The 24,889-nt window shown below is 44.9% G+C and overlaps 6 protein-coding genes and 1 non-coding gene across 11 annotated transcripts; 2 read left to right on the forward strand and 5 right to left on the reverse strand.

Annotated features, from left to right (window-relative positions):
• Nucleotides 1-2: 2 nt before the first annotated feature.
• Tmf (TATA element modulatory factor) lies at nucleotides 3-6,112 on the reverse strand. Of its 4 annotated transcripts, none has more exons than XM_076824118.1 (12): nucleotides 5,672-6,112; nucleotides 3,467-5,508; nucleotides 3,267-3,374; nucleotides 2,840-3,118; nucleotides 2,413-2,751; nucleotides 2,123-2,335; nucleotides 1,899-2,045; nucleotides 1,430-1,822; nucleotides 1,023-1,314; nucleotides 817-940; nucleotides 435-742; nucleotides 3-392 (listed from the first exon to the last, which is right to left on the reverse strand). In XM_076824118.1, the coding sequence occupies exons 2-11, from the start codon at nucleotides 5,494-5,496 to the stop codon at nucleotides 456-458; spliced, it is 4,212 nt and encodes a 1,403-aa protein (XP_076680233.1). In that variant the 5' UTR covers nucleotides 5,497-5,508; nucleotides 5,672-6,112; the 3' UTR covers nucleotides 3-392; nucleotides 435-455. The 4 variants fall into 4 exon arrangements, with proteins under 4 accessions (XP_076680233.1, XP_076680235.1, XP_076680234.1 ...); XM_076824120.1 differs by having other exon boundaries at nucleotides 3-742; nucleotides 3,467-5,111; nucleotides 5,304-5,508; nucleotides 5,672-6,111; XM_076824119.1 differs by having other exon boundaries at nucleotides 3-742; nucleotides 3,273-3,374.
• A 497-nt stretch (nucleotides 6,113-6,609) lies between these two features.
• Nucleotides 6,610-6,702, forward strand: Trnai-uau (transfer RNA isoleucine (anticodon UAU)). Its single transcript is given in 2 exon segments — nucleotides 6,610-6,647; nucleotides 6,667-6,702. It is a non-coding gene; the product is annotated as a tRNA-Ile (tRNA).
• A 141-nt stretch (nucleotides 6,703-6,843) lies between these two features.
• LOC143375220 (uncharacterized) lies at nucleotides 6,844-8,415 on the reverse strand. The gene is made up of 4 exons (XM_076824130.1): nucleotides 8,327-8,415; nucleotides 7,873-8,226; nucleotides 7,244-7,591; nucleotides 6,844-7,103 (listed from the first exon to the last, which is right to left on the reverse strand). The coding sequence occupies exons 1-4, from the start codon at nucleotides 8,379-8,381 to the stop codon at nucleotides 6,871-6,873; spliced, it is 990 nt and encodes a 329-aa protein (XP_076680245.1). The 5' UTR covers nucleotides 8,382-8,415; the 3' UTR covers nucleotides 6,844-6,870.
• A 206-nt stretch (nucleotides 8,416-8,621) lies between these two features.
• On the forward strand, nucleotides 8,622-9,676 carry LOC143375221 (IQ domain-containing protein K). Of its 2 annotated transcripts, XM_076824132.1 has the most exons (5): nucleotides 8,622-8,774; nucleotides 8,901-9,037; nucleotides 9,123-9,252; nucleotides 9,335-9,374; nucleotides 9,451-9,575. In XM_076824132.1, exons 1-5 carry the CDS (start codon nucleotides 8,622-8,624, stop codon nucleotides 9,573-9,575), a joined length of 585 nt encoding a protein of 194 aa, XP_076680247.1. The 2 variants fall into 2 exon arrangements, with proteins under 2 accessions (XP_076680247.1, XP_076680246.1); XM_076824131.1 differs by having other exon boundaries at nucleotides 9,335-9,676.
• Nucleotides 9,635-10,674, reverse strand: Mrps34 (mitochondrial ribosomal protein S34). Its single transcript, XM_076824133.1, has 2 exons — nucleotides 10,183-10,674; nucleotides 9,635-10,084 (listed from the first exon to the last, which is right to left on the reverse strand). The coding sequence occupies exons 1-2, from the start codon at nucleotides 10,366-10,368 to the stop codon at nucleotides 9,701-9,703; spliced, it is 570 nt and encodes a 189-aa protein (XP_076680248.1). The 5' UTR covers nucleotides 10,369-10,674; the 3' UTR covers nucleotides 9,635-9,700.
• A 146-nt stretch (nucleotides 10,675-10,820) lies between these two features.
• LOC143375218 (uncharacterized) lies at nucleotides 10,821-17,789 on the reverse strand. Its single transcript, XM_076824126.1, has 9 exons — nucleotides 17,649-17,789; nucleotides 16,932-17,224; nucleotides 16,683-16,853; nucleotides 15,349-16,614; nucleotides 13,371-14,069; nucleotides 13,044-13,215; nucleotides 12,594-12,951; nucleotides 11,382-12,484; nucleotides 10,821-11,111 (listed from the first exon to the last, which is right to left on the reverse strand). The coding sequence occupies exons 2-8, from the start codon at nucleotides 17,208-17,210 to the stop codon at nucleotides 12,124-12,126; spliced, it is 3,306 nt and encodes a 1,101-aa protein (XP_076680241.1). The 5' UTR covers nucleotides 17,211-17,224; nucleotides 17,649-17,789; the 3' UTR covers nucleotides 10,821-11,111; nucleotides 11,382-12,123.
• A 5,448-nt stretch (nucleotides 17,790-23,237) lies between these two features.
• On the reverse strand, nucleotides 23,238-24,388 carry LOC143375376 (uncharacterized). The gene is made up of 3 exons (XM_076824382.1): nucleotides 24,344-24,388; nucleotides 23,819-24,280; nucleotides 23,238-23,462 (listed from the first exon to the last, which is right to left on the reverse strand). Exons 1-3 carry the CDS (start codon nucleotides 24,386-24,388, stop codon nucleotides 23,358-23,360), a joined length of 612 nt encoding a protein of 203 aa, XP_076680497.1. The 3' UTR covers nucleotides 23,238-23,357.
• Nucleotides 24,389-24,889: the final 501 nt, after the last annotated feature.

A 24,889-nucleotide genomic window follows, 5' to 3' on the forward strand; every position in this document is an offset into this window, starting at 1 on the left:
TATTACTAAACGAACGTAATTTTTTAATAAATTACATTGTGATTCAACTGTATATTACAATATTGGAAACTTCAAACGTTATATTACACACTGCGTATCACATTTTTTGTCTTAATCTAGTCGTAAACAGTTACGCGCAGCAATGATTGATTCGCGAATGCTGATACTTGGTTGAAGAATTGTCCACCGCGCGTTAATAATAGCATCCGAAATTGTTGTTGTACGCTGAATGTAATTCATGGTTAAGACAGGTGACTCTTGAAAGGGTTCACTGAGGAATCGGCAAAATTTGGTTAATCTGGCGGCTCCTATGAAAATAGTGTCTCCTTTAATGTAACTCGGTACAGATTTACTATCGGTCTGTTCAATTTGCTATACATAATCAGTCGTTTCTAACCCAGTTTCAGGACACATCGGAGACCAACGCCTATAACGATACTTCATTCGCACATGATTTAAGCATCACGTTTTAAGAGCTGATCGATCTGTATCTTGTACATCTCTTTGATATCTTGGAGGTCCAAGCGTAATTCTTGATTTTCCTCCATCTTCTCCCCGTACATTTGTAACAGTGCGTCGTATCGCGTCTGTACTTCGTGCAAATTTTCGTTCAAAACGGTGACGTTCGAGACTTTGTTATTTAGTTCCTCGATCTTTAACGTTAACGTAGATAGCTCGGTATTCAAAGCATCTCTCTCTGTATTACGCCGTGACAATTCCCACTGAAGTTGTTGTATTTCACCTGTACATATAAAATCAAAGCGTGTTGAAAATAATATCACCGAAATCGAGTACATTCACCATCCGAGAACTTACCATCCTTCTGCTTCAACTGTGCTTGCAGATTCTCAAATACAGAAGTACTATTCGATCCTGTTCTGATACTGTCGTATACCGTTGTGTACCTTTCAGAGCTGTTCTCAGCAGGAGAATTGCCCAACTAAAATCGGAATAATTCAATATCCAATAATCTTTCTATGCTCCATTATAATTAAGCGACTCGTCACTGTAGAGACAGTTACCGGCCATATATTTATCCTGTTCGTAGAGTGGTGCTTCGCAGCGGTGGTAGGGCTGAATCGTTCGTTATCATCGCCGTCGTCGTCATCGCCGCCGTCGCCGCCACCGCCACCGTCACCGTCGCTGTCGTTAATGCTTTGTCGTTGCTTCGACATCGTATGATTTTTTCTTCTCTCCGCATCTGTGGCTGCTTTCTCTACAGCCAATTTATTTTCCAAGGCGACAATTTCTCGGTTCATCTCCGTTATTTGCGAAGCATGAGACTGTTGGAGTGTTTCTGTTTTTTGTCGATACCTGAAAAGGAAATCAATACAACACGTATGTCGTACAACTTCTGAATTGCACTGCCTTTTTACATCGAAGTCGAAGGGAATCCTATAACAGAGAGAGCATCGCGAGCTTTTCGTACCAGGCGGTTTGTTCGACCAGCTTCTCCTTTTGCGCCATCAATTGGTCGTATAATTCCTGGAGCTGATTTCTTTCGATCTCCTTGACAGCAAGTTTCGATTCCAATTGAGATATTTTCGATTTGAAATTAACATTCTCCTCCTTAAAATAACGATCCGTCTCGATTAGACTGTCCACTTTGGCCTGCAACTCGAGATTTCTCTCCGACAAGGCTTTTTCTTGTTTTACGAAGCTATGGGATTTGTGTATGAGATTCGCTTGAAGTTGTTCCAGCTGTCTTAGCAGTGGTTTCGTGGCCGTAGATACTGATTCAGATAACTCTTCACTCCTGGCTTCGGCAGCTTCTAGACGTTTCAACAGCTCGCTGTTTTCGTGCTTAAAGAACACTTCCTTTCTACGCGGAACAAGAGAAATGGCAATAGTTAGAAATTTTGGACGATCAACAGCGATAATGTGCATCGTATATTTACTTGACATGCGTTTCTTCGGATTCTCGTAATTTGATTTTCAGTTCCTCCACTTGCGCGAGAAGTTGACACGATTCACCAGCATTAGTAGTCGCGTCTTTCAGTTCCAGCTCTGTGGCTGCTAACAATTTCTTCGTTTCGCTTAAATCCCTGAAAAAGAAGGACGAAAGAAGGAATAACGAGGTTGCCGAGAATTTGAAAGAAAACTGGGAACAATGAGGCCTGACATTTTCGCAGCGTCCAAACTGTTCTTGTAAGCGTCCATCTTATGTAAAGCGTTGTCCAATCTTTCTTGTAACGTCAATATTTCTTTCTCTTGTTTCTTCGTTTTCGCCGTCAGCGTATGCACAGCCTCTATTTGGGTTCGCTCAACCTCTTCCTTTGCGTGCAACGATCTCTTTAAACGTTCTAATTCCGAGGTTTGTTCCTCTATTTGTTCCCTGTAAAAGTGCCGCGGAATAAGTATCACTAACGTGAAAGCTAAAGTAACCACGACTAGGTAGTCGTAGGTACGTACTTTTGACTTTTAACCAACGCATCGTTTTCTTTCTCCTTTGCCCGTAATTTTTTAATAATGTTACTGTGCTGAAGCTGCTGCTTGCTCAACTTCTCCCCCTCCTCCCTGAGCTCCTTGATAATTTCATCTTTCTCGGCGCTCAGAGTAAAGATCTCTTGGGAGGACATACGAGTGGCCGCTTCCACCTTTAACTGTTCCAAGTTCTTTCTCAACGAATCCCGTTCTCGTATTGTCTGTTGGAATTTGCTTTCTAACGCGGACAATCGTTGCATGTATTCGTCGGTGATTTGATTTAAATTCTGACTTTGCTCCGCGTGCTTCTCAAAGCTGTCTAATTGCCTGCAGAAAGAACATTGGAATCGACGGTAAGCGAACAAGCGATTAAATTAACTAAACGAATAAATAATAATCCACGCATGGAACTAACTTTTTCAAACTGTTATTTTGCTCGTGTAGCTCCATGTTCATTCTGCTAACATCGATAAGCTTCGATTCCCTGGCTTCTAATATTTCCGTCATCTCTTGTATTCGTTTCAACAGTTTTTCTATCTCGAGGTTCGCCTCATCCGACCCGACGCTAATTTCACTCAATTCTCTAGAATGTCCTCTAGTCTTTAAAGCTTTCGCGAGGAGGTCGCTGCCTTTCGTTGCCGGTAGCTTCGCCAGACTCTGCCTCGACTGCGTTGAGCTCGAATCACCGTTCGGGCTTTTTCAATAACAATTTGTTTGGAGTCATCGAGGGTGATGAGCAGGGCGGGCCGCCGGAACAGGGAAATATAAAATATACAATATGCATATTACATGCGCGTGTCCTTAAGACGTTATTATCTAATTTTATTAGTTTACAGTCGTACCTATACCTGGATATGATTTCAATATCGCTGGATGTTGTCGTTTCTAACTCGTCGCCGCTAGTGTGCCCGCTGGTTTGATCCGAGCCGATTTTTACCAGATCCGAACGACTGTAAAGAATTAGACGCAACGTATGTAAACGTATGTACTGAGTCAAGTAGGTCTGATTAGCTCCCTAGTGGAACGTCTGTTTATCGAATACCTTTCCGAGGAAATGGGTGAATTATCTCGAGGCATTTCGGTGCTCTGTCCATCCAGCTCGATGGCCTCGCCCTTTTCGATCATCGCATCCGCCAGCATCGTCTTCACGTAGGAGCTTGACGTTAAAGGTGCCTGCGACACGTTCCCTTCCGGTTTCCGAATCAACGACGGATTCTCCTCTGAACTGCTCTCTATCAAAGTTCCCTCGCAACTCGAGTCCGTTGAAATTAAATGCTGATCCGCAGTTTGATCCAGCGTGTCCAGCTTCAACGAATGCAGAATCTCGTCGACAGAATAACGGTCCGGTTCCGCGGGTTCTATGGTGGTGTTGATCAGCCGATCGTAGCTCCTCAAATCTGCCTCTATTATTTTACCAGCCCCATCGAGGCATTCCGTTTTACGGATAGGTTGCGTTGTGATTGCTTCGATCGGTAAATGCAAACTGTCCTTCTCTTTCAGAGAGTCCAAGCTTAAGTTTAAACGAATCTCCGCCATAGAATCTTTTAGCGGAGTTTCTTTCACATCGGGACAGGAATCGTGCATCTTATCGTTGGCAGGAACGCCAGCAGGAATCTCGATTCTACCCAGTACTTGTTTCTTTTGCTGAAACGTTTGCAACGTCATCATGACGGTGCTCTCCGAGACAGAAGTGTAAGAGTCCTCTGTGAAACTCGTCGGCTCGTCTGGCTCGTCTGTGTCCCTGGCTGTTACCGTTTCCACGTCCTCCGACTTGGTAGACGATAAGGGCTTGCTTAAACGTGATTCTGAATCCATAGCCGTACCCGAAGCGCAACCCACGACTGGATACGTTCCCGTCGACGGTGTACTGTCTATGCTGCTGACGCACGAATCGTCACGCGGCGTCTTGGTTTCTTCCAGTGGTGATTCGTACGGGGAGACGTCGGAAGACGATGGGTCCGTCAGAGTGTCCCTGCTCCCTACGGGTGCAACGTCGCTGTCCTCCCAGCAAGGGGTCACTGAGTCGTCTCTGTCCAACACGGGGGACGTTTCGTATTGCCTTGGATCGATCGGAGACAGATAAGGACTACCGTCGCTCTTCCAATCGCCTAAAATTTCTACCGAACTGGGAGATGTGACCAGACTGTCCGGTAATATCTCCACTGATTCCGAAGTTACTTTGGCACCTATGTCTGACGGGCTTGCCGAATTAGTTAGAGAATTGCCATCCGAGTCGGGTGTGGTGGTGCAATCCGTATTCGATCGAGAACCGAGAATCTCAACGCTCTCGAAGCTCTTCTTGTCGTTCTCCGACGATGCGAACGACATTCTATTCAATCTACGATCGTCGGCGCTCGACTCGCTCTCGCGACAATCCCTTCCCTCGCATTCAGACTCGCCATCGTTCGCAACAGAATCTTCCATCTTGTCCGTGGAACGTTCGACCGCGTCGTGCTTTTCCGCATTGCTAACTGCACGATCTTCGCTCGTGTCGTCCATGCCGGAATGCGCATCGTCCGCGACGATACTACCTGCTGGATCTGCCTGGTTCGATACGTTAGAAGTTGACTTCTCTGTAGCACTTTGTACAGGAACATTCCGAGTCTTGTGGACTATGTACTTCTGCTTCCGAGCTGCCGTACGACTGGCATCTTTCCAAGGACTCAAACCTTTGCCTTTATCGTCTTCTGAAAAGGACGACGACGACGTCAGCCACGGTCTTTCTTGAGTTCCAATCGACGTGCTTTGCAATGACGTGGAACGGGTAATGTATTTTCGATGGTTCTCTGGCTCGTTAATTTTAGGAGATTCAAAGAAAGAGCCCGTGAAACTACCCCATATACCACTTGTCGTTTCTTGCTTAGATTCTTCGCCTTTACCGTGAGAATTCTCAAGTTCTTCGTTACTCTTCAATCCCCACGATTTAAAAAAATCAGAGCTATCCTCTGTACGACCTTCCACCAATTTCTGATCTTCCTCTTTGATATCCAATGCTTTGTCAATAGTTTTCTGAGCTTCCTTTAGAGCAGATTTTGCCAAATTGGCAAATCCAGTGGCATCAAACCAGCTCATTCTTTTTCGTGTCTAAAATTGAGTGGAATATCAGTAAAGGTATAGTATGGTGTAATATAGTATAGTTTAGTATCCATATGTATGTGTTAAAGAAACAAACAACTGGAATAAAAGTATTTCGGTTGATGAACCATTATGTCATATAGAAACGATCCGCCGGACGAAAGTAACTTACGTGGCATAGTAATACCAAAGTTGAATGACAGCTTGAATCCCCGCGAGTGCGAGATGTGCGATGTGTTGTCTGTGACGTTTAGAGGTTGGGTTGTCCGTGATAGATTTTACGATAAACTACTTAAGTATACAGAATTTAGAATTAGTTTGCATGTTCGTTAGAAATCACGGGTCTACAGAGAAGTGGATATGTCGCTTGGATTTTCATGTTGAAAGCTACGATGAAAAGCGCAGTTTTCCTGAAATATTGAACAATTATTATCATTCGTCAGTAGGGACTGTATTTAAAAGCAAATGAAGGTAGATGTTTGATGCGAGATGAATCAAGGTGAATAGGTGAATAGGGATGAATAACAAACTTTGCACGGCCTAAACACGCTTGATTAAAAATGAAGATGACGGTGACATTTCACACGGGGACTTTAGTTGATGTAAATCGCCGCTAGATGGCTATAACGTTTCTCGTTATAACGGATTTCTCACGAAAAAAGATGAACAATTACTTACAGAGGTAAGTCGGTAGATTGATCAACGTGATACGTTAGGGTAGCACATGGACGGCATTGATTTCTTACAAACAGAGAAACTTGGTACTTGCAATTCTAAGTACACGAATGAATGAACAAATAAATTACTTTACCTATTTCTGCCGACATGGCTTTTATATGGAATTGAAGTATCGCTAAGAATTAATGAAAATTGGCGGGATAATCTCTACCCGTGTCGCATACGCTCTGATTTGTCTCACTTTCGATGTATAAATCATCTCCACTATAATGTATCATTGCGCTGCTAATAATTCGGGCCAAGTTAGCGCGCCGATTCGAACCTGCCTGACGTTATAGTTGTATAATTTACCTACCGCAGTCCACGCGAGGTTGTGTATATTTATTGATCGAGTCCATTGAAAATCTATTGTTAGTGAAGCTGTTGTCAACAGCTCCAGTGGCGCAATTGGTTAGCGCACGGTACTTATAAGACAGTGACTAGTGAGCAATGCCGGGGTTGTGAGTTCGAGCCTCACCTGGAGCATTTATTTTTTTTTTCTTTTAAAATACGTATATACTCTGAACGAAAGTTGTTGTTAATAATGACGATAACGATAAATTATCATGGCAATACAATAGGATGAGGGTACAGTGAGTGAATCGTAGACGAGATTTAACTTGAATCGTTCTTATATTTTCTCCCAGTTGTATTTTACGACAGCCGAATTGGCAAATACCAAGCATCTAATTCCATACAAAGTTTCAGGCCGAGCGTGAACAAGACGGCTGATGCGAGAGTGCTCCTGATGAATGAATCGTCCTTTAGCGAACGAACGACGCAAGAAAGGGAGCAAGTGCAGACGTCATCGAAATAGTTAGTACCCTTGTTCAACAAGTAGGCATCTACGGTGCTTTGCCTCTCTTCCAATTTGCGTATTCTGTTTTCTGCAGAGATGGTAATTGGTGTCGTTCAGTTTATTTACTTTAAGGAGCATCGATGGATAGGAAGGGTGAGAAGAAATCGGGCAAGTCGATCACGTTGCCAAATGATATCGTCTGTGACATGTATGTACATATGTACTTGCCCCGCGAAATACGTCGAGGACAAGTGGGCTCGCAATCGTCTGGAAAAGCGGCGGAGCCTCCCCTCCCTTCGGCAATAGTTTCTCGATCCATTCCGCCCGGCTGTCCCGAGGAACCGACCGCTGAATCGGTTTCGACCAACTTGTCGGAGGTTAGTCCAGTTGTAACCGTTCCCTTGGTGGACACGACCGCGGCGGACACGCTCGACGCCAACGAATCACCCGCTCTGGACCCTACAGCGGTCGCTGATGCCAGCGAATCGTCCGCTCTGAACGCTACAGTGGTCGCTGATGCCAGCGAATCCCCCGCTCTGGACCCTACAGCGGTCGCTGATGCCAGCGAATCGTCCGCTCTGAACGCTACAGTGGTCGCTGATGCCAGCGAATCCCCCGCTTGGGACCCTAAAGCGGTCGCTGTTGCCAGCGAATCCCCCGCTTGGGATCCTACAGCGGACGCTAATGCCAGCGAATCCCCCGCTCTGGATCCTACAGCGGTCCCTGATACCAGCGAGTCGACCGCTTGCGAGTGAAAATTCGGAGAATAAACGAACGGAATAAGTAAAGATTACAATCCCCCCCCAAAGAGAATCGGCGATTGACTTTTAAACACGGCAGTTATCGTTCCGATTTACCTTTGCTGGTAAAGGTCCCTACGGACTGCGTCGAGTGCGTTGCGGATCTCACTTTCCTCTCGAAGACCGTCTGGTCGTGCGATAGGAATTCACGGCTCTCTTTTGCGGACTTTACGTCGACGGCGTCCATCACGTCCAGCCATGATTCTGTACCTTGGTCGGCGTAAGATGCGGGGTGGTGCTGGCTGTCAAAGAGATCATCGGCCGCCGCTCTTTGCTCTCGGTCGCCCCATTTTACATCCGCCGACTCGGTTAGCAGCTGTTCACCGTCACGTTCGAGTGACGGTGCTGCCCCACGAGCTTCAACGCTGGCGAATTCTAGCTGCTCGTTTTGGATCCACGGTGCCTGGGCGACTAGAAGCTTTCTCGATTACGTACAATTACGTATCTCGGAACAAACGGTGAACCGTGAACAGCCATAAACCGTAAAGCGCAAGCGACACAGGCAGCGTACCTATTTTTTTCAGCTCGATTCTTACGATGGGGCACCAGGGCTCACACGCGGGCATTTAGACGAATTCCGTTAGCTCCCCCCACTCCCCGCGAAACGTTACGACGACGGATCTAAATCAGCCATCATAGGGATAACGTTCGACACTTTCGGCGTAGAGATAGTTTGATCGATATTGGTTACCACTGTTTCACGCTGTTCTCCTAGGCTGACGATTGATTTTCGCACATTCAACTATCCTTTGACACGACACGCAAATTCGCCCAACGAGACGCGTTGATCGAGATGATGCCGACAGATGTGTAATAGAAATATTTCACCACACGCTCACGGAAACGGCGAAGAAGATGGCCGATCTCCGTCCACTTATCTCGAGCAAACAGTTTTTGGGCTCTTACTGCCTGCATTGAAAGAAACCTTTGCCACGGCCTCCGAATGGAACGCTCTTCGAGTATAGAGCATTTACTCTGCTTCGCACTACTTAGATACCTACATATTTATAAACAGTTCGCATAGTCGGCATAATTCACGCTATTTGTCCGATACCGTAGTCCTTAATCCCATCACCTAATTGCAGGTTCAAAAGTGTCGCTTCAATGGTCTAGATTTTATCGCGGAGATTTTGTGGAATCACAATCCACGACGTTCCAAGAGATACTCGCCACGATTGAACGTGTTCGAAATTCCAGAATTTCAGCAATGGTTGCGCGAGTGGTAGGTGAAAGAAAGGATTATGTAGCTATGCTCGTATCCGGAGAAAAGGCGCCAGCCGTTTTAGTTTTACTCTATCCGTCCCTAGTCCTAGGCCATTTTACCCAAAATCCTGGCTGTGGAGCGAGGACGAGGCGGCGTTGCACTTGCAGAGATACGTTCGTGGGTGGCTCGTACGAAAACGCGCGGATGTTCAGGAAATGCGGGAATTTTGGAAGGTAAGCGCGATCGAGAAACGGAACGCGAAATATCTTACGATATATCTATCTATATTACCCCGAGGATATAATTTTCTTTGAGAAATGGGCTGCCTCTGATGCTGGGCAACAAAAGACATCACGTATGTATTTAAGTAGCTATTCTAAAGCCTACGTCTACGATGCTAAAGTAATGATCTCGGATGAATGTGCTCTCAGGTTTGGTACGGAATTACGCCAAACATGGGATAATGGGCACAAAAGTAGATGGTTGCAAGAAATACCGTACCATGTTCTATGCCCCGTGCGAAGCTGCAGAACCAGCTGTGAGAGATACCTTTTAAATTCAAAAAGGAATCGGCGCGTCCAGGTGGACGAGTTGTTTGGTTTGGATTATCTTAGATCCTTTGGAAAATGTTTAATTTTTATTCAATTACAGGGATAGATCGATGCGTGGATCCACGAGAGATCATGAATCGCGCGCAGCATTTCTGTACAACGAGGTACTCGTGCTTGTTAGATGGACAGTAGGCGTTTCACCGTCCGTGGCAACTCTGTAATTTTTCATGCCTCTTAAATTATATCGGAGCTCTAGCTTTGGTTCGTCTGCACGTAGTTCTCCTGCCTGGTTTGCCTGGCGCGTTAGAATTTCCTTGAGAAGAGGTGGAAATTCTGTTGTGCTGGGCAGTAGTTTATGGGCTCTTTGATTAGTCGCAGTCAGATATCGTGCCTCCTGATCTTTCGGTATCAGGACGTAATCCGATTTATAGCTTACCGACTCTATTTGGACCGGATTCTTACTGGTTTCACCTCTGAAAGTTCTCTCGACGAGTGCCACTACTTTCCGAGGGTCCTGCAACACGCAGATTCGTTTCACGTTTCTCGTCGATTATTCCTCGTCTGGTTTCACGCGCCGGGTATCGTGGAACAAAGTCAAGAGAGAAAACGTACGTAACTATCGCTAGGGTTCGGTAGAGCAGCCACTTTTAGTATTCTCATGTAACATGCTTCGGGATACTTTTGATACTGGCTTCGTATCACCATTCTACCAACGCCATAGTTTTTCAGATTTCCCAGGATTTCCCACAAGGATTTCCCTTTGTACGTGGTTTGTCGGCCAATAAATTTTATCGGCATTTTTTTATCAATTCACGAGTTGCCCAGTCACCAGCAATATCCAAAGTTTTATTTAATCGGAAGAAACTGCAACCTAACCTCTCCTTTCCAAACAACGAGGCGAGTCGAGTTGCGCGAGTTAAGTTATACGCGGCACGGCCCCGGCCCCCCGATTCCCGAAGCGAACGCAGCGACATAGCACGCGTGACGCGTCCAATATTTTCAATTGGACGGCACAATATGTAGAGCAGCGAGTTTCATTTTATCCCGCTAAACCGTAATCGAGCTTGATAACCTCAAACAGAATTCTTCCATATTTCGTGATAATTCGTATAATTTTGTCCTTTCGATCGCGTTAAAGAAACTCATTGTAGCGCACGTGTTGTCAGTGACATGAAATCCAAGTCTAGTACTCATACATACTTGAGTACCACCGCAGTCGTGACATGCATATGTATGAGTTTACACCTTACGGGAGTGAGATGTCACACACAAACTGAACTCAAATCCATACCGACTTTGTGAAAAATTAGCGCGCACTTATTATCACTTTTACTACCTGGTCTGGGTTACACACTGTGAGTACTGTGTAGTGTGGTGTAGCGTGTATCCAGATCGATTCACATTTGCGTTCGTTTCGTAGCAATTTTCACCACATTTAGTTTCAATTCTAACCGATAAGTAAGATTGCGATGGAATTTCACATTCAATCGATAAGGATGTATGCGACACGAAAATGGTAAGGGGGCTCTGGAGCTAGAGCCCTGAACATATGAGGCATTGAGAGCAAAAATGGACTAACACATCTTTTGCGCAATTGAGTTAGTAGCAATGATGTATTCCAATAGGCTATACTAATCATATAAAATAGGAAAAATTAATTTTTCTTTTATGTGGGTTAGTCCGTTTTTGCTCTCAATGCCTCGTATGTACATATGTACGTAAACATAACCACGGTGAAGCTATCTCCTTTATGCGATGTCAGACGAGTAAGTGCTTAAGGGAAAGTTGTGTATTTAGCAAGCAAGTAAAACATGCTTGGTTTCTCGTAATGTTTTTATATTGTTCGCTTATCAGTTACAAAGTTATTTTATGTCTCCACTAACTTAAGATGTATTTATATGTACCTGGTGTACTTAAATAATAACAGAATAACTGAATCTCTAACGCGTATCGGTGATTGAAAGTTATAAAGTGTAAAGTTTATTTGAATGAAACGTTTAGTCAGGTTTATGGCAAACTCGTCGTACGACATACGTCATCGCGTCTACCTCCTGCTACTTATCGTACGAAAAATCGTAAACTCTGGATTTCTGCGTTTAGGAAACAGGATGTAAAGTGTAAAGAAATCGTCTTACATATCTACTCGGAAATGGTTAAATAGGCACGCAAGTTTGAGTGGTGTGACCCGCGTGATCGGGTCCCGAGGAATGAATTGCTTATGGAATTGAGGTAAATTCCTATATCTGCACTTATATATCTCATAAATATATACCTGTACATCTTATATTACGTTACACATGTATGTATATTATAAATTATACGCGGTCGTAGAACTTTGGATTTTCTTGGCGATCATATTTATGAAAAGCGATATTTTGTATCTGAACCGTCATGGACAAGTGCGGAGCGGGAAGGGGAAGGGGAAGGGGAAGAGGAAGGGGAAGAGGAAGGAGAAGAGGAAGGGGAACGGCAGTGTATAAAGGTGGTTTCGGGCCGAAACTTTCGGCGCTTTCGAGTTGATGAGCGATCGAAATATGATTGGAGAGGTTAGTCTTAGTAACGGTTAACAATTTGATGGATCCAATCGAGGTAATAAGAGACGCGAGAGTAGACGCCCGGCACTCCAGGTTGCCCGCAACCGATCCCCCACGACACGACCCCCGCCAAATGCCAACGGCCTTGTCCCTCGCAAACCATTGGACCGCCACCGTCGCCTTTGCAAGCGTCCTTCCCCTCCTCCCCTCCCGCGCAAATGAAGCCAGGATGCAGATTGAAAGATGGCCCCAGCCTGGTTCGACGCATCTGATGCTCGCAGATTTGGTTGCTTACCACTGGTACGTCCACTTCTTTCAGTATGTTCTGATACTTGCCGTAATCTCCAAAGGCATCCTTACCCCAGCCGGTAGTCCAGCATCTGTTTCGAGATTTCAGAGCGATGAAAAGAAAGTTGGGACAGAGCGTATACATACATACATACACATACTTGGACAACGTAATTAGCAATCGCATAGCTAAGCATTTACCTGGTTCTCGTGAAATCTTGGCGTTTGTCCGGCAGGCAGGCAGGGCTGATGTGCGGATTCTTCTGGAAGTCGAGCTCGTAATCGATCCCAAGCACCGCGATATCGTTGTAGAGCGTACCGGCGTAAAATTCCGGGTGCACGTGGACACTGGCCACGTCTCGTTCAATGTACGGATAGAACTCGACGTCGTGATTCACGTCCCATTCACCGAGTCGAACTCGAAGGTCCCGAGCCGCGTAGGTTTTCACGCAGTGTGCCGCTGTGAGGATGTGCTTAGAGGAGATGAGAGTCCCTCCGCAAACGTACACGCTCTCTGTCGGGTCTTTTTTCAGTATCGCAACTTGCCACGGGTATTCGCCTGCGAATCACCAATCAATCGGTGGTTATGGTTAGGCGCACGTAGGCGCGAAGGAGTGGTGTGACATCGGAGTTATACATGCGTGCACGTACCGAATTCAGCGTCACCGTCCACGGTCGCTGGGGTTTTGATTCGTCCGTTGATGCCCTGTGTGTATCTGGTTCCACATTGCCCGGCGCGCGGTTTCGTTGCCCCTAGCTGTCTTGTCGGGCAGCACACGTGACCGGGGCTGCATACTCGTGCACTACCGCCGCCGAATTGTCTCTGTTGAGAAAGCAGATTAACGGTTGGATAACCGAGAACGAATACGATGCTTAGAAAATCAGAATTAGAGGACGGTGGAGGGGATTAAACGCTGCATGTGGTCAGATCGTTCGGGTTGTTGCTGGTCTACATAGCTACATACCCAGCATACTTACCTCGGTGGTATTTTCCGTTAGTATTAACCGCGACAACTGCAGCCGTGGTTGCGACTGTTCTGTAAGGGATCGCGCGTCGCGCTTTCTTCTGCTCGGGAAGGACACTTTTCCAGTGGCTCCGACATTTCTGTCGTCGTTGCTACGCGCGCTATCGTAATAATGCTCCGAATGATCCTCGTGATTGTGATCGTAATCGTAATCGTAATCGTATTCGTTGCCGTCGCGGTAGTAGTCCGAGTATTCGTTCGGGTGGGACGGCTCGCGGTGGCTCGTGTAACTATACGGTGGATAGATTGGTTTCGCGTAATGCGGTTTCTCGTGAAACAGGTAAGGGTTCGATGGGGCCGCATAATTGGCTCCGTAATTTTCGTGCAGCAACTGTTTCTTGTGGGCGAGCAGATGGCCGAGTTTCTGCACGGCATCGCGATTAGGCGTGACGTGGAAATTTACAAACGGCTTTACCACCTTCTCGCCGTACTCGTCTTTGGTGAATTGTACCGCTAACAGAGGGTTCACGGAAAGCAGGCCAAAATTTATGCCTTGTTCGGGCGAACCGTACCCTCCGTACGGATTTACCAAGGCATTGCCACCGTAAGGATTCACCGGGTACGGACCACCGGTTTGCGGTAGGCCAAAACTGATCCCCCAAGTCGGCTTCACGTTTAATTTGGAAGAGTCCAGATCGCTAGCATCGAGTCTCTGCAACCAGAGAGTCCAACAGTCACGCAGATAGAGATTCCGGACATGTGCCATGCGCGTGTTTTCGTGCTTTATGCGCCAGCTTTATTGCGTTGCGTTGCGTTGCGTTGCGTTCCGTCGAGTTTCGTACGCGGACCGGTGCGAGTCTACAAAATATCTACGGATACGGAGCTATGCAGATTTACGCGGGTTCGACGAGAATCGCGATACAAAGGAACCTGCTATTTAAGTAGTGCTAATTGTAAGGCGAAAGGGTATGTCGCGCTTGCATACCCACGTGTATAGTGTATAGTATACACTGTATACATTAGGGTGGCTCTTATTTACTCTGGGTGAAATTTTTTTTCTCAATATTTTCTCCGCGGTGCCCCAAGAATAGTTCAAAATAATGAAAAAAAAATCTGTGTAAAGTTTGCCCATGGGACCTTGAATATTTAAATAATTATTTAACAGCTCCATGTTATTGATTACATAAAGAAATGTGTCAAACGAAAGTTGTAGATCCAGACAAGGAGCATCTTTTATGTTCTACTACTTCTTCTCGTGCGACAAACGGTTTTCGAGAAAAGTCCGAAAAACTAACAATAAAATTTATTTTTCAAATTTTTAAAGTTAAATCGTTTTAGAACGCTTTTTATTTATGAAGGCGAAGAAAAAAAATGTATTTTCTTGCGAGGACTATTTTTTAATCATTTAGAGCGGAGCATATACCGAGATAAGCCAAAAAGATAAAAAAAAATTCTTTATTTTTACAACAGCATTAACTTTTAGGGTTGAAAATAAAAAATTCACATTTCTTTTAGTCTTCATAAATAAGAAGTGTTCGAGAACGATTTAAACTTCCAAAATTTGAAAAATAAAAATGTTTCATTCTTTTTAGTTTTTCGAGCTTTTTTCGAAAACCGTGTGTCGCGCGAGAAAAAGTAACAGAACATAAAATATACTCCTTGTCTGAATCTACAACTTTTGTTTGACATATTTTTATATGTAATCAATAACTTGGAGGATATTACATAAAATCGACTTTGTAATCTGTTAAATAATTATTGAAATGTTGAAACCTTTTCCCGTTATCCGATCGAGCTCAAACTGTACACAGATTTTTTTTTATTATTTGGTACTATCCTGGAGGGTGTCCCGAAGAAAATTCAAAAGTCGAAAATAAAAGCCACCCTAGTTTAGAGTGTACATTGCGTAGGGTTTGGTTACGAGCCACAGGTCTAAGAAGAGTAAGTAGGCTGCGATCTACGATAATAAGAAAGTAATTTCGGTGGCTTACCCCTTCTGTAGCCAGTGTTTTGGTTTTCGCCTGGCTGCTCGCAGATTCGACGCTGCCGGTCTCCCTCTTTGTCCTGGTGTTATGGTTGGAGTTTTCAGGCGTCGCCGAGCTATCCGCGTCACTCTCCTTCGATACACGTATGATCGTTGATGTTCCATTCGCTAACGCCTGGACAACGGCCATCATCGCGTCGCTATTTTCGGCTTCGATGTTTTTATTTAAATTGCGGGGATCGATGGGCAGGAAGAGGTCGTCCTTACGTCCGGCGTGGTCGTTGCCAGAGCATTGCTCGTACGGAACGCAAACGCAGGGCGGCGCGTAACTGGCTGAGAAGTCGTTCGCAAAGTATTGATTGACGTTGTGATTCTTGTGGTTGTTGTTTTTGTCATCGTAATAGTTGTAGCTGTTGCTGGCTATGGATCCACCGGCGGGATAATCATTGTTAACGCCCTGGCCACGCACAGCGTTAGCGGAGAAGTAGTTGCCGCCGGTCAAATATTTGCCCGCCTTTTGGCTATCCGATTTCCCGTGGAAAGTGTCTCGCGTGGGTTTCTCGTAAAGAGGGTACCGTTCGGCATAGCTGCTGGTTGATTCGGGATTGGCCAAAGCATTGGGATCGTTGTTGCCGGTGCCCCCGTGGACTTTGAACGCCTTTTTGTAGGCGTCCAAGTCTGAGAAGCCGGGGTTGAATCCGCCGAGGCCACCAGAACTGGACAGACCCGACGGACTACCCACGATCCCAATCCCAGGCCCATCACTCTGTCCGTAGCTGAGCGATGGATTATTTTGACTACCGTCCGAGTGGTGATAGTGATGATGAACATGTTGCTGAACAGCGTCGGCAATTTGCTTCTTGTCAATGAACTGATTGTGGCCCTCGTACTCGAAATCCTCGCCCGCCACCGCTGTCCCCGCCTCGTACACCGGCTTGGACGGGTACGACGGCGGTGCGAGGTGGCCAGGTTTCTTGAACGTTGGGTAGGGCCCAACCAGGCTGGGCGTCGAAGGGAAATGCGAAACCGGCGGGGGATACGGACCGCTGAAGCTGGGCCCAGACGAGGCAAAGGTGGCAGTGGACGCCAACTGTGGCGGCACGGGCTTGCCGGGCCCGTAGGGCCCATGAGGCCCGTAAGGCCGCTTCACTGGAATAGCTGGCAACGGTTTGCCGACTGGCTTAATGGTGACCGGCTGGGCGTAGATTATGTCCTGAGGATATATGCCACGATGAGGAGAATAATAGGGCCGACGTCCCTCGACGTTTTCGCACTGTAAAATGTTGAAAACGTTCGGTCAGTTGGCCGCGGGTTTCACGTTTACCCGCGTGTCCCACTTACGTTCATTAATCCGAGCGTGCAGAGTTTGTCTCTGATGTACGTTCGTGCGACCGTGTCGTTCCCCAATTGAAGGGCGTTCTTAACAGCCGGGTCGGCGTACACCTGATCGTAGCCCTCGATGTTACGACCCTGTCGGTTGGAGACGAGGATATCGTCGATCAGAGACTCCGCCTACGGAACGAAAGCTCGATTTGAAAGTTCCATTTGAAAGTGGACCGTGAAAAGTGATCGCGATCGCGCGCCACTTACGGATCGTTGCTCGGTGGAGTCCGGCAGATCGTCCAGAACTTCCGGGCCTGCTTCTGACGCTACGAATCTCTTCGCCTCACTCTCCCTTTCGCCCGTGTCTTCTCCTTGAGATTCGGGTCCGCTGGGCGCTTCCACCCCTTCCTCCTTCCCCCACAGCCATTCGCGCCCGGTGGCTTTTATCGCGCGGTCGAAACGCACCTGAGACGACAACTCGATCGGTGTTTCGGCCGCCAAGCTGTTCACGGCTACGCCGAGGAACCAAACTAGCCACAGCTTCATCCTGGTAAAGCAAGCTAGGGAAACAAAACAATTATGAATGTGTCGGACGAGTCATCCGACAGAATAAGTTCTGTCGGGACGAAAGTGAGAGGATGTCGGGAGAAAGTGGCTAAACTGGTCTTTGGGCCGTGCGGACGCAATGTCTTGGGCCTACCCTAGCTGCTAGACCTGCTACACTGGCGCTTATACCTCCTCGCCCACGCGCGCGCCTACACGCGCCTCTTCAAATGGATGCTATTTCGAAAAGTTTCGAAGCCGGTGAAAGTTGTTACATAATATGGAGCCGCGCGACACTTGCGCGTCACGCGCATCTTCTTTCATCGATATAATCGCGGAGTGATGTGTGTGTGTGACAGGGTGAAGAGAAGAAGACATAGAAGAGGTACAGTGCAACGAAAGGAATGCAGCTATTAAGGGACAAAAGAAAAGTGTTTTTACCTTAGTCAGGGTGGATCTGGTCGCGTCGCGTTGCGATGCTTCTCACGATCTTCTTTCTTATGAGACTCTCGGTAACTGTCGACTGGCAGCGAGCGTCCGCGGTGCGTCGCTGAGTTTCGCTCTCTAACCGAACACTTTCTCCGTGAACGAGGTTACTCTGCGCGCTTACCGATGCCATTCGTATCTTATATAGACGTCCCTTTCGGAGATGCTGAAACCGAGTACGAAGTTACGGTGGGGTAGATCCGTGACTCATCCTACAGCCGGACATCCGTCTTGGATGGGTATATTCTTCGAACCGCACTGTACGATGCACGTATACTCGTGCCTGTGCTGGTAGAAAACAGTGAAAACAGTCGTGCCGCCAATTGACGCATTAAGGTGGGCTCTCGCTACGCCTCGCCTCCCCTAGTTTTAAGCAGGGTATCGACTTCGCGAGGCTTCCTCGCGAGGCAAGCCTCGCGGAGTGGATTCCACGTTCCTCTTCACTTTGCGCAAAGTGATCATGTCGAGGCAGTTTACGGACTCTGCAAAGTAGATACGCGGCTTTAACCCTTAACTGGTATACTGTTTTTGGAAAACATGACTGGTATACTGGGGTCGTCGCAGACCCCAAATAAAAAAGGACGCAGAAATTTGCAAAGTCGACACTAGATCATCCTCTATGAATATTTTGTTCTTAGGTAATGTATAAAATAATAGGAACGTAGGAAGTTGAACTATTAACTATAAAGTTAATTAGAAATTCAGTTGACAAACTTAGACAACCAAAAATTTTGCAGCGAACTTTGCGTGCTTGGGGTCATGTGCGACCCAGGATACCAGTTAAGGGTTAAGTAGGCTCTCACTACGCCTCGCCTCGCCTCGGCGCAACTTCATTCGCACTCACGACTAGGCTCGCGTCGCCTCGGGTTTTCCGTACCTGAAGTTATCCGAGCTTGCCTCGTGTGTTTGGTCAGTTACTCAGGAAACCTCTTCCTGTGCAGCCCTCAATTCAGTAGCCTCGCGCATAGGGAATTCAATCCCGGGATCCCGGCTGTTTTTTGGATTCCATTTTTATATTTTTCAGTTGTTTATAAAGTACTTTACGTTTTTAAAAATTCTCGAAATCCCCGGGGTAAGTTATAGCTTGATACATCAAATCCCGGGAGTTTTAGAATCGAAATTATTGCGCGAGCAATAAGCGAGCTTCAGCTTCTCATTTTCCCGAGTTTCCTTATCAAACCGAGGACACATGTTCTCTGCGACAAAGTTCGCCAACCAGGCATTCGAGTAGACACGTTTCTTCCATTCAGTTTCGGTGTTATCGCTGGTTATTGATGGATTCACGGAAGCCTAAATTCGTGTAGGGTAGACGCACCATTTGTGGGCACTTTAAGTTATTGTTTTAGCCACTTCTTAAAAAATATAACATTTTTCCGAGTCACCAACAAATGTAACCTTATATTTCTGGCGGTATACTAAACAAAATATCAATGACGTGAAATTCTCCACATAATAATGATCGGCAAGCAGTTTAAAAAAATTATGCAGATGGCCGAAAACAATGCAATGGCCACAAACGGTACACCTACCCTACGTTGCTTCGAGTCTTCGTTACAATTGAAATTATCTACTCGTTGCGTTCCGCCTACGTAGGCACCTAGGTAGTTATAGAATTATGGTCCGGCTATCCTTAAGTTGAGCTACCTTTTCGCATCGTTCATAATAATGATATTAATAGATAATAACGTGGCGTATAAATACTAAATTAATTTGACGATCGATCGAGGCAAGGTTGGGTGATTGGGGTCTGAGTCTGAATAACGCGATACGGCACAGGACGAGGCGAGCTACGTGTACGTGCGTACAGACGTCGTATGTATTCATAGATATAATATATACGCAAGCAAAATTGTGTAACACGGGATTTTCGTTAATGGGATTGCGCAACTGCGAATACGGAACGCCGCGCCGCGCCCGACCAACGCAACGGAGGAGCATGCTAATTTAAGAAAATAAGTACTTGTTCTCAGCGCGACCCGACCGATCGTTTTCATATGTTCTCGGTAAGGGTGTTTATGACATATGAGGCAGCGAGAGCAACAACGGACTTAACCCACGTTGAAATTTTTTTTGTTTATTATTTTACATGATTAGTAGAGCCTGTTGGAATACATTGTTACTGCTAAATCAATTTCGAAAAACAATGTGGGTTAGTCCGTTGTTGCTCTCACTGCCTCGTATGTACTCTGGTAGTATTCATCCGGTCTACGTAGGTGGATCTGTACTTCCTGAGTATCTTATCCGTGCTAATTAGGCACCTGCAGTGAGTAACGAAAATATTCGGACACTTTTTAAAAATCGCATAACTTTTTTTTAATTTATCCAAACGACTTCAGCTTTTTTTAGGAGCTAGAAGGATTAGTTTGCTAAGTGACGTGATTCGTCGTTTTGAAAAAAAATACAATTGGTCGGAATAGTAAAAAAAATAGTAAAGGTGGCTTTTTCAACTTTTTTATCTGAGCCTGTAATGAAAATTTAAAAATCCCGCTTGCAGATTTAAGTATACATGCCTAAAATTTCAGGTGCTCTGAGCTAGAAACACTTAAAGATCGCAGAATAAGGTTGAAAATCGCTGATTCCGTGAATTTCACGATTTTCGAACTTATCCTGCGATCTTTTAGCGTTTATAGCTCCGAGTAACGTTGACCGATTTTGATGAAATTTTCAGCATGTATACAACTTACTCAAATCTACAGACGGTTTTTTTTTTAATTTTCAATACAGGCTCACAAAAAACTAGTTTAAAAAATTATCTTTACTATTTTTTTTTGCTATTCCGACCAATTGCATTTTTTTTCAAAACGACGAAACACGCCACTTAGCGAACTAATCCGCAAACTTAGCACATTAATCTAAATTACCTTCTAAAAAAAAGCTCATATCGTTTGGACCAATTCTAAAAAAGTAATGCGATTTTAAAAAGTGTCCGAATATTTTCCTTACACACTGTACACCTTCTGTTTTACTGGATCGAGCTGAATATTTTCACATTGAAATAGATAGGTAACCGATATCCGTTGCTCAAAGTTCATTACCATGAAATTATCGAGCAAGCGCCTAGAATGACGTGGCAGTAAGAAAGTTGATGGTTTCTCCTCTATCGTGGTGTCAGCGCTCGGGGAAAGTAAACGGGCGATTGTTCAGCCGCAGAGACGTTCCCCGGATTTGGAAGCGGACGAGCAGAAGCTTCGTCTCTCCAATTACGTATGCGCGGGGATGTAAGGATGCAGAATTTTCGATGCAGGGATTTTCAGAGCGGGCAGCTACGTTTTGCGAGTGTCAGAGGACACTGTTCCTCCCTCCTGGTTGCCAAGTTTTTCTGTAGCTGACCGTTCCATTTCCCCGCTGAGAGATCCGGGAGAAAGTGTTCCCCGAGTTTGTCGAAAATTCGCGCGGCTTCGTAGATGCAAGCGAGTCCATGCGTGTAACTGAATCGGTGTTGTTTCTTTCATTCAACGACGGGGAGAATAACACTGCATTGGCTGTCGAGCGAACGTGCGAACGCGAAACACACACGTACGTGCATACGTTCGCGTAGCACCGCTTCGTCAGCCTTTCCGATTGCGTAATCTGGATTTTCCACCCTGCCTCGTAACTCGCAGCTCGTAACCCCGGGGTTTTTCGAGTGTCCACTTATTAGGCGATTGCGCGGATCACCGTCAGATTCTTATCGAATATGTAATGCGCAGAGATAGAGCAGTATATTTGGAGTACCACTTTGTTTAAGTCGAATTAAAAATTGTGGCAGAGGATGCGAGCTAATAAAACTGCATAGCATCGCAGGGAAACTAATAAACTTTTATATTTCAAACTCTCGGTAATAATGAAGAACAAATAGTAGCTGAAACTTTGGTCTAAATGAAAAATGTCGGGAAGCATCGATTTTTCTAATTTACCTTCGGTTAGCGAACTTAAAGAAACAGGTGGATTAATAAGATTATTTTCTTTTATGATGTAACCAGGCTGAAGAATCACAATATAGGAATAAGCTTAGGTAAATATAAATGGACGAGTGAAACAAAAGCATCGCTAAGCTTTGGAATATTCCAAATTAACTTCACCTTTGCTATTGCGAATTAGCAACATGGCATTGAAACCTAAAATTTCTTGTCACACTTTAAAATTATCGCAAAACTGCCGCGGAACCGTAGGAGCATGCAAACGAGTAGATAAATGGTTCACTCTAATGTTTTGAGATATTTTAACCATGATTGGAACGATTGAATACTTGCTGAAACAGCTTTGCAAAGGCGCGATTTTGAACTACGGATAACATTGGAAAAACACGATTACAAGTGTATTTAAAAAATTGTTCCGTATACGTTACAAGTAGCTTAATAAATGGAAAAAATGTTTGACATTGTTATTCGTTGTATTCGCTGAGAAAAAAAAGGCTGAATGTTGCCGAACTTTGCGGCGTGATTAACAGAATTACTCCTTAAATAAGAATTTAAGAGCGCCTTCATCATTCAATAATGTCGAATCTTCTCTACTCAGATTTTCTATTATAATTCATTTAGGTTCTAACGTTACTATTAAGATTTATTATAAACTGTAGAAGTGTTTATACGTTCGTGTTTATCTCCTAGATTTAAGTGGTCATGCTCAGTCAGGAGGCCGAAAAAGGGTGGTCTTTGGAAATTTTTTACTCAAAAGCTATAACACATTTCTCAAAAAATCTTTTTTCCTTTTAAGGATTACATCGAGTACCGTGCATCGTAATTTTTTTATTTAAAAATATTTAGCAATAACCAAGTTATTGTCCATCACTCGAAGGTTCTCTAGAAATAAAGGCTTCTGCGGTGACCACTGCTGCTCGAAAGTCGATCATCTAAAATAAAGAATTCAAAAGAATTTACTTATTACATTATATTATCTAGTACTTGAACGAAGGATTTTTCGAAATATTGATTTGGGAAAAAATGGCTGATGTTTAAAGTAAAAGTTTCAATTTTTATCATAAGTCATGTCTGATTTTCGTCAATTAAAAGAAAACTAAGCATCGAATAAAAAAATCCTTCGTCCAAATACTAGATAATATAATACAATAAGTAAATTCTTTTGAATTTTTTATTTCAGATGATCGACTTTCGGGCAGCAGTGGTCACCGCAGAAGCCTTTTCTTTTACAGAACCTTCGAGTGATGGACAATAACTTAGTTATTGCTAAATATTTTTAAATGAAAAAATTACGATGCACGGTACTAGATGCAATCCTTAAAAGGAAAAAAGATTTCCCGAGAAATGTGTTATAGCTTTTGGGTAAAAAATTCCCAAAGACCACCCTTTTTTCGGCCTCCTGACTGAGCATGACCCCTTAAGTTTCTCGAAATAAAAACAGTACTTCTCGAGAAATAAGAAATAAGCAATTACAAAATTTCTCGAGCAATTCTTTCTCAAGAATTCTCGAGAAGGAGCACTAAGTACGACGTATTAAATAGCACGTAAGTACCTAGCTAGAGCACTCGAGAGAAACATGGTAAAAGGGAGACAGGAGAATTTAAAGAAGCTCATCATCTTACTGAAAGGATATGTATTTGAAATTGACTGCCGTTACATTGCATACGAATTCATCTGGGTGCCATAGAGAGGGATGAACGATGAGAACAGTGAGTTACCAGGTAGAATCATGAGAGTGATTGCTGACGACTTGTGATCCGCGAAATCAGTAGGTAATGCGATAACCGTGTTGTTCGATGGAGTAGCTGGAAGGTGCCGCTGCTAGTTCGAGAGGTGCCAGAGCTGGTACGACGTAAGCGTACTCGGAGATCTGAAAGGAATACAGAGAGGAATAATGAAAACTGTTTAGATTTAAATTTCAAATACAGCGGTCCAAGATACACGCGTTAGAACAAGGCGCCTCCGTCTATTTTCCTTTTTAAATAAATCCGCTACCTTCTTCTTACTTCTTGCATCGCTCTGAGTTTAACCAGCACATATATATGTATATTGCGTCTTGCATATCATAAAATGAAGTTAATTCTTCCAAGTATAATTCTTATACCAAACATAAGAGTGAATAATTGTTTAGTTTGATTTGTCACTCCGAAGTTACCTAGTCCACCAAAAACCAGAAACGGGGGGTTGGCTTCTTTCGAGCAAGGGTGCAAGCGAAGTGACTCAAACCTGCAGTGGTGGAAGAAGGGGCGTCGCGGCTATCGATGCCGGCAGGGGTGCGATCAAGTGAGTCAGTTTCGTAGTCGATGCCGGGGTCCTGATTGGAGATAGCAGAGAGAGAGCCTTTGGGGCCGAGGCGGGAGATCGTCCCGCGGACAACTCGGCCGTCGATGACGATGACGGCAGCGATTGTGGTCCAGCTGCTAAAGCTGGAATCGGGGCTGGCTCCGGAGTTGGATCTGAAGCTGGAGCTGAAGCAGGAGCTGGATCTAGAGCCGGGGCTGGAGCTGGAGCTGCAGCTGGAGCCAGAGCTAAAGCCAATGCCAAGGTCGGAGCTGGTGCCGATGATGGTAGCGATGATTCCGGCGTCAGGTTGTATGGCAGATTAGCTTTCCCGGTAGATTCCAACGTTGATATCGAAGGGGAAGCTGGAGCGGCGCAAGCCGTACCAACCGCAACGACGAGGACAATCTGAGAAGGCAATGCTTACTCTTGGCTTATTGCTAAATCGCGACACGGGAGGACGAAACCGACAGCGCTTGGTCCAGTTAATTTAAAGGACAACTGTGGGCCACGCATGCTTCACCTCCGACTCTGGACGAGGGAAGAGTGACACGATGCGAGATGATGTAGAACACTGTACCGTAGGTTGGGGTGGAATTTCGTGCACTGATTTTTATTTCAAATAATTTTTTGCCCATCCCTGGCGTGGACTTTCGTTAGTTTTGTGAGAGAAATAATTTTGTGAGTTTTGGCTGGGATACTCCTTAGGATTGTGCCATTGGGAGAGAAAATAATGGGGGCAAAATTTGAAATCGATTGGAGAACGGGAAACCGGGTCGCATCGAATTTGAAAATGTTTTATTTTTGTAACTCACCAAACAAATAAGACCACTTAAAAAAAAAAAATAATGACTTTGAAATCTCAAAAATTAACTTCTTTCGTTGGCATTATATTTATGTTCTGAAACTGTACAACTTTCATCTAAAAGATTTGTTCATATAATTGTAAATAACAGATCAAAAGGAGAAGGGCACTCGAAATGCAGCAATTTTTGGATATCTTTCAATTTATTTTAG

The sequence above is a fragment of the Andrena cerasifolii genome, chromosome 12 (genome assembly GCF_050908995.1).
Source record: "Andrena cerasifolii isolate SP2316 chromosome 12, iyAndCera1_principal, whole genome shotgun sequence".
NCBI classification, from domain to species: domain Eukaryota; kingdom Metazoa; phylum Arthropoda; class Insecta; order Hymenoptera; family Andrenidae; genus Andrena; species Andrena cerasifolii.

Coding starts and splice junctions, on each gene's coding strand:
- LOC143375218 (XM_076824126.1), bottom strand. CDS start 17,210: ATGAAGCTGTGGCTAGTTTGGTTCCTCGGCGTAGCCGTGAACAGCTTG. Junction 16,854..16,931: donor ACTCCACCGAGCAACGATCC/GTAAGTGGCGCG, acceptor TTCGTTCCGTAG/GCGGAGTCTCTGATCGACGA. Junction 12,952..13,043: donor GGACGGTGACGCTGAATTCG/GTACGTGCACGC, acceptor GGTGATTCGCAG/GCGAATACCCGTGGCAAGTT.
- LOC143375221 (XM_076824131.1), top strand. CDS start 8,622: ATGTGTAATAGAAATATTTCACCACACGCTCACGGAAACGGCGAAGAA. Junction 8,775..8,900: donor CCGAATGGAACGCTCTTCGA/GTATAGAGCATT, acceptor ACCTAATTGCAG/GTTCAAAAGTGTCGCTTCAA. Junction 9,253..9,334: donor AAATGCGGGAATTTTGGAAG/GTAAGCGCGATC, acceptor ATTTTCTTTGAG/AAATGGGCTGCCTCTGATGC.
- Tmf (XM_076824118.1), bottom strand. CDS start 5,496: ATGAGCTGGTTTGATGCCACTGGATTTGCCAATTTGGCAAAATCTGCT. Junction 1,823..1,898: donor TCCGAAGAAACGCATGTCAA/GTAAATATACGA, acceptor TGTTCCGCGTAG/AAAGGAAGTGTTCTTTAAGC. Junction 1,315..1,429: donor CTGGTCGAACAAACCGCCTG/GTACGAAAAGCT, acceptor TTTCCTTTTCAG/GTATCGACAAAAAACAGAAA.
- LOC143375220 (XM_076824130.1), bottom strand. CDS start 8,381: ATGCCCGCGTGTGAGCCCTGGTGCCCCATCGTAAGAATCGAGCTGAAA. Junction 7,592..7,872: donor AGGGACCTTTACCAGCAAAG/GTAAATCGGAAC, acceptor TAGCGTTCAGAG/CGGACGATTCGCTGGCATCA. Junction 7,104..7,243: donor TCCTCGACGTATTTCGCGGG/GCAAGTACATAT, acceptor CCATCTCTGCAG/AAAACAGAATACGCAAATTG.
- LOC143375376 (XM_076824382.1), bottom strand. CDS start 24,388: ATGCGTGGCCCACAGTTGTCCTTTAAATTAACTGGACCAAGCGCT. Junction 24,281..24,343: donor AATTAACTGGACCAAGCGCT/GTCGGTTTCGTC, acceptor TTGCCTTCTCAG/ATTGTCCTCGTCGTTGCGGT. Junction 23,463..23,818: donor CCCTTCTTCCACCACTGCAG/GTTTGAGTCACT, acceptor TATTCCTTTCAG/ATCTCCGAGTACGCTTACGT.
- Mrps34 (XM_076824133.1), bottom strand. CDS start 10,368: ATGCCGATAAAATTTATTGGCCGACAAACCACGTACAAAGGGAAATCC. Junction 10,085..10,182: donor CGAACCCTAGCGATAGTTAC/GTACGTTTTCTC, acceptor TGCGTGTTGCAG/GACCCTCGGAAAGTAGTGGC.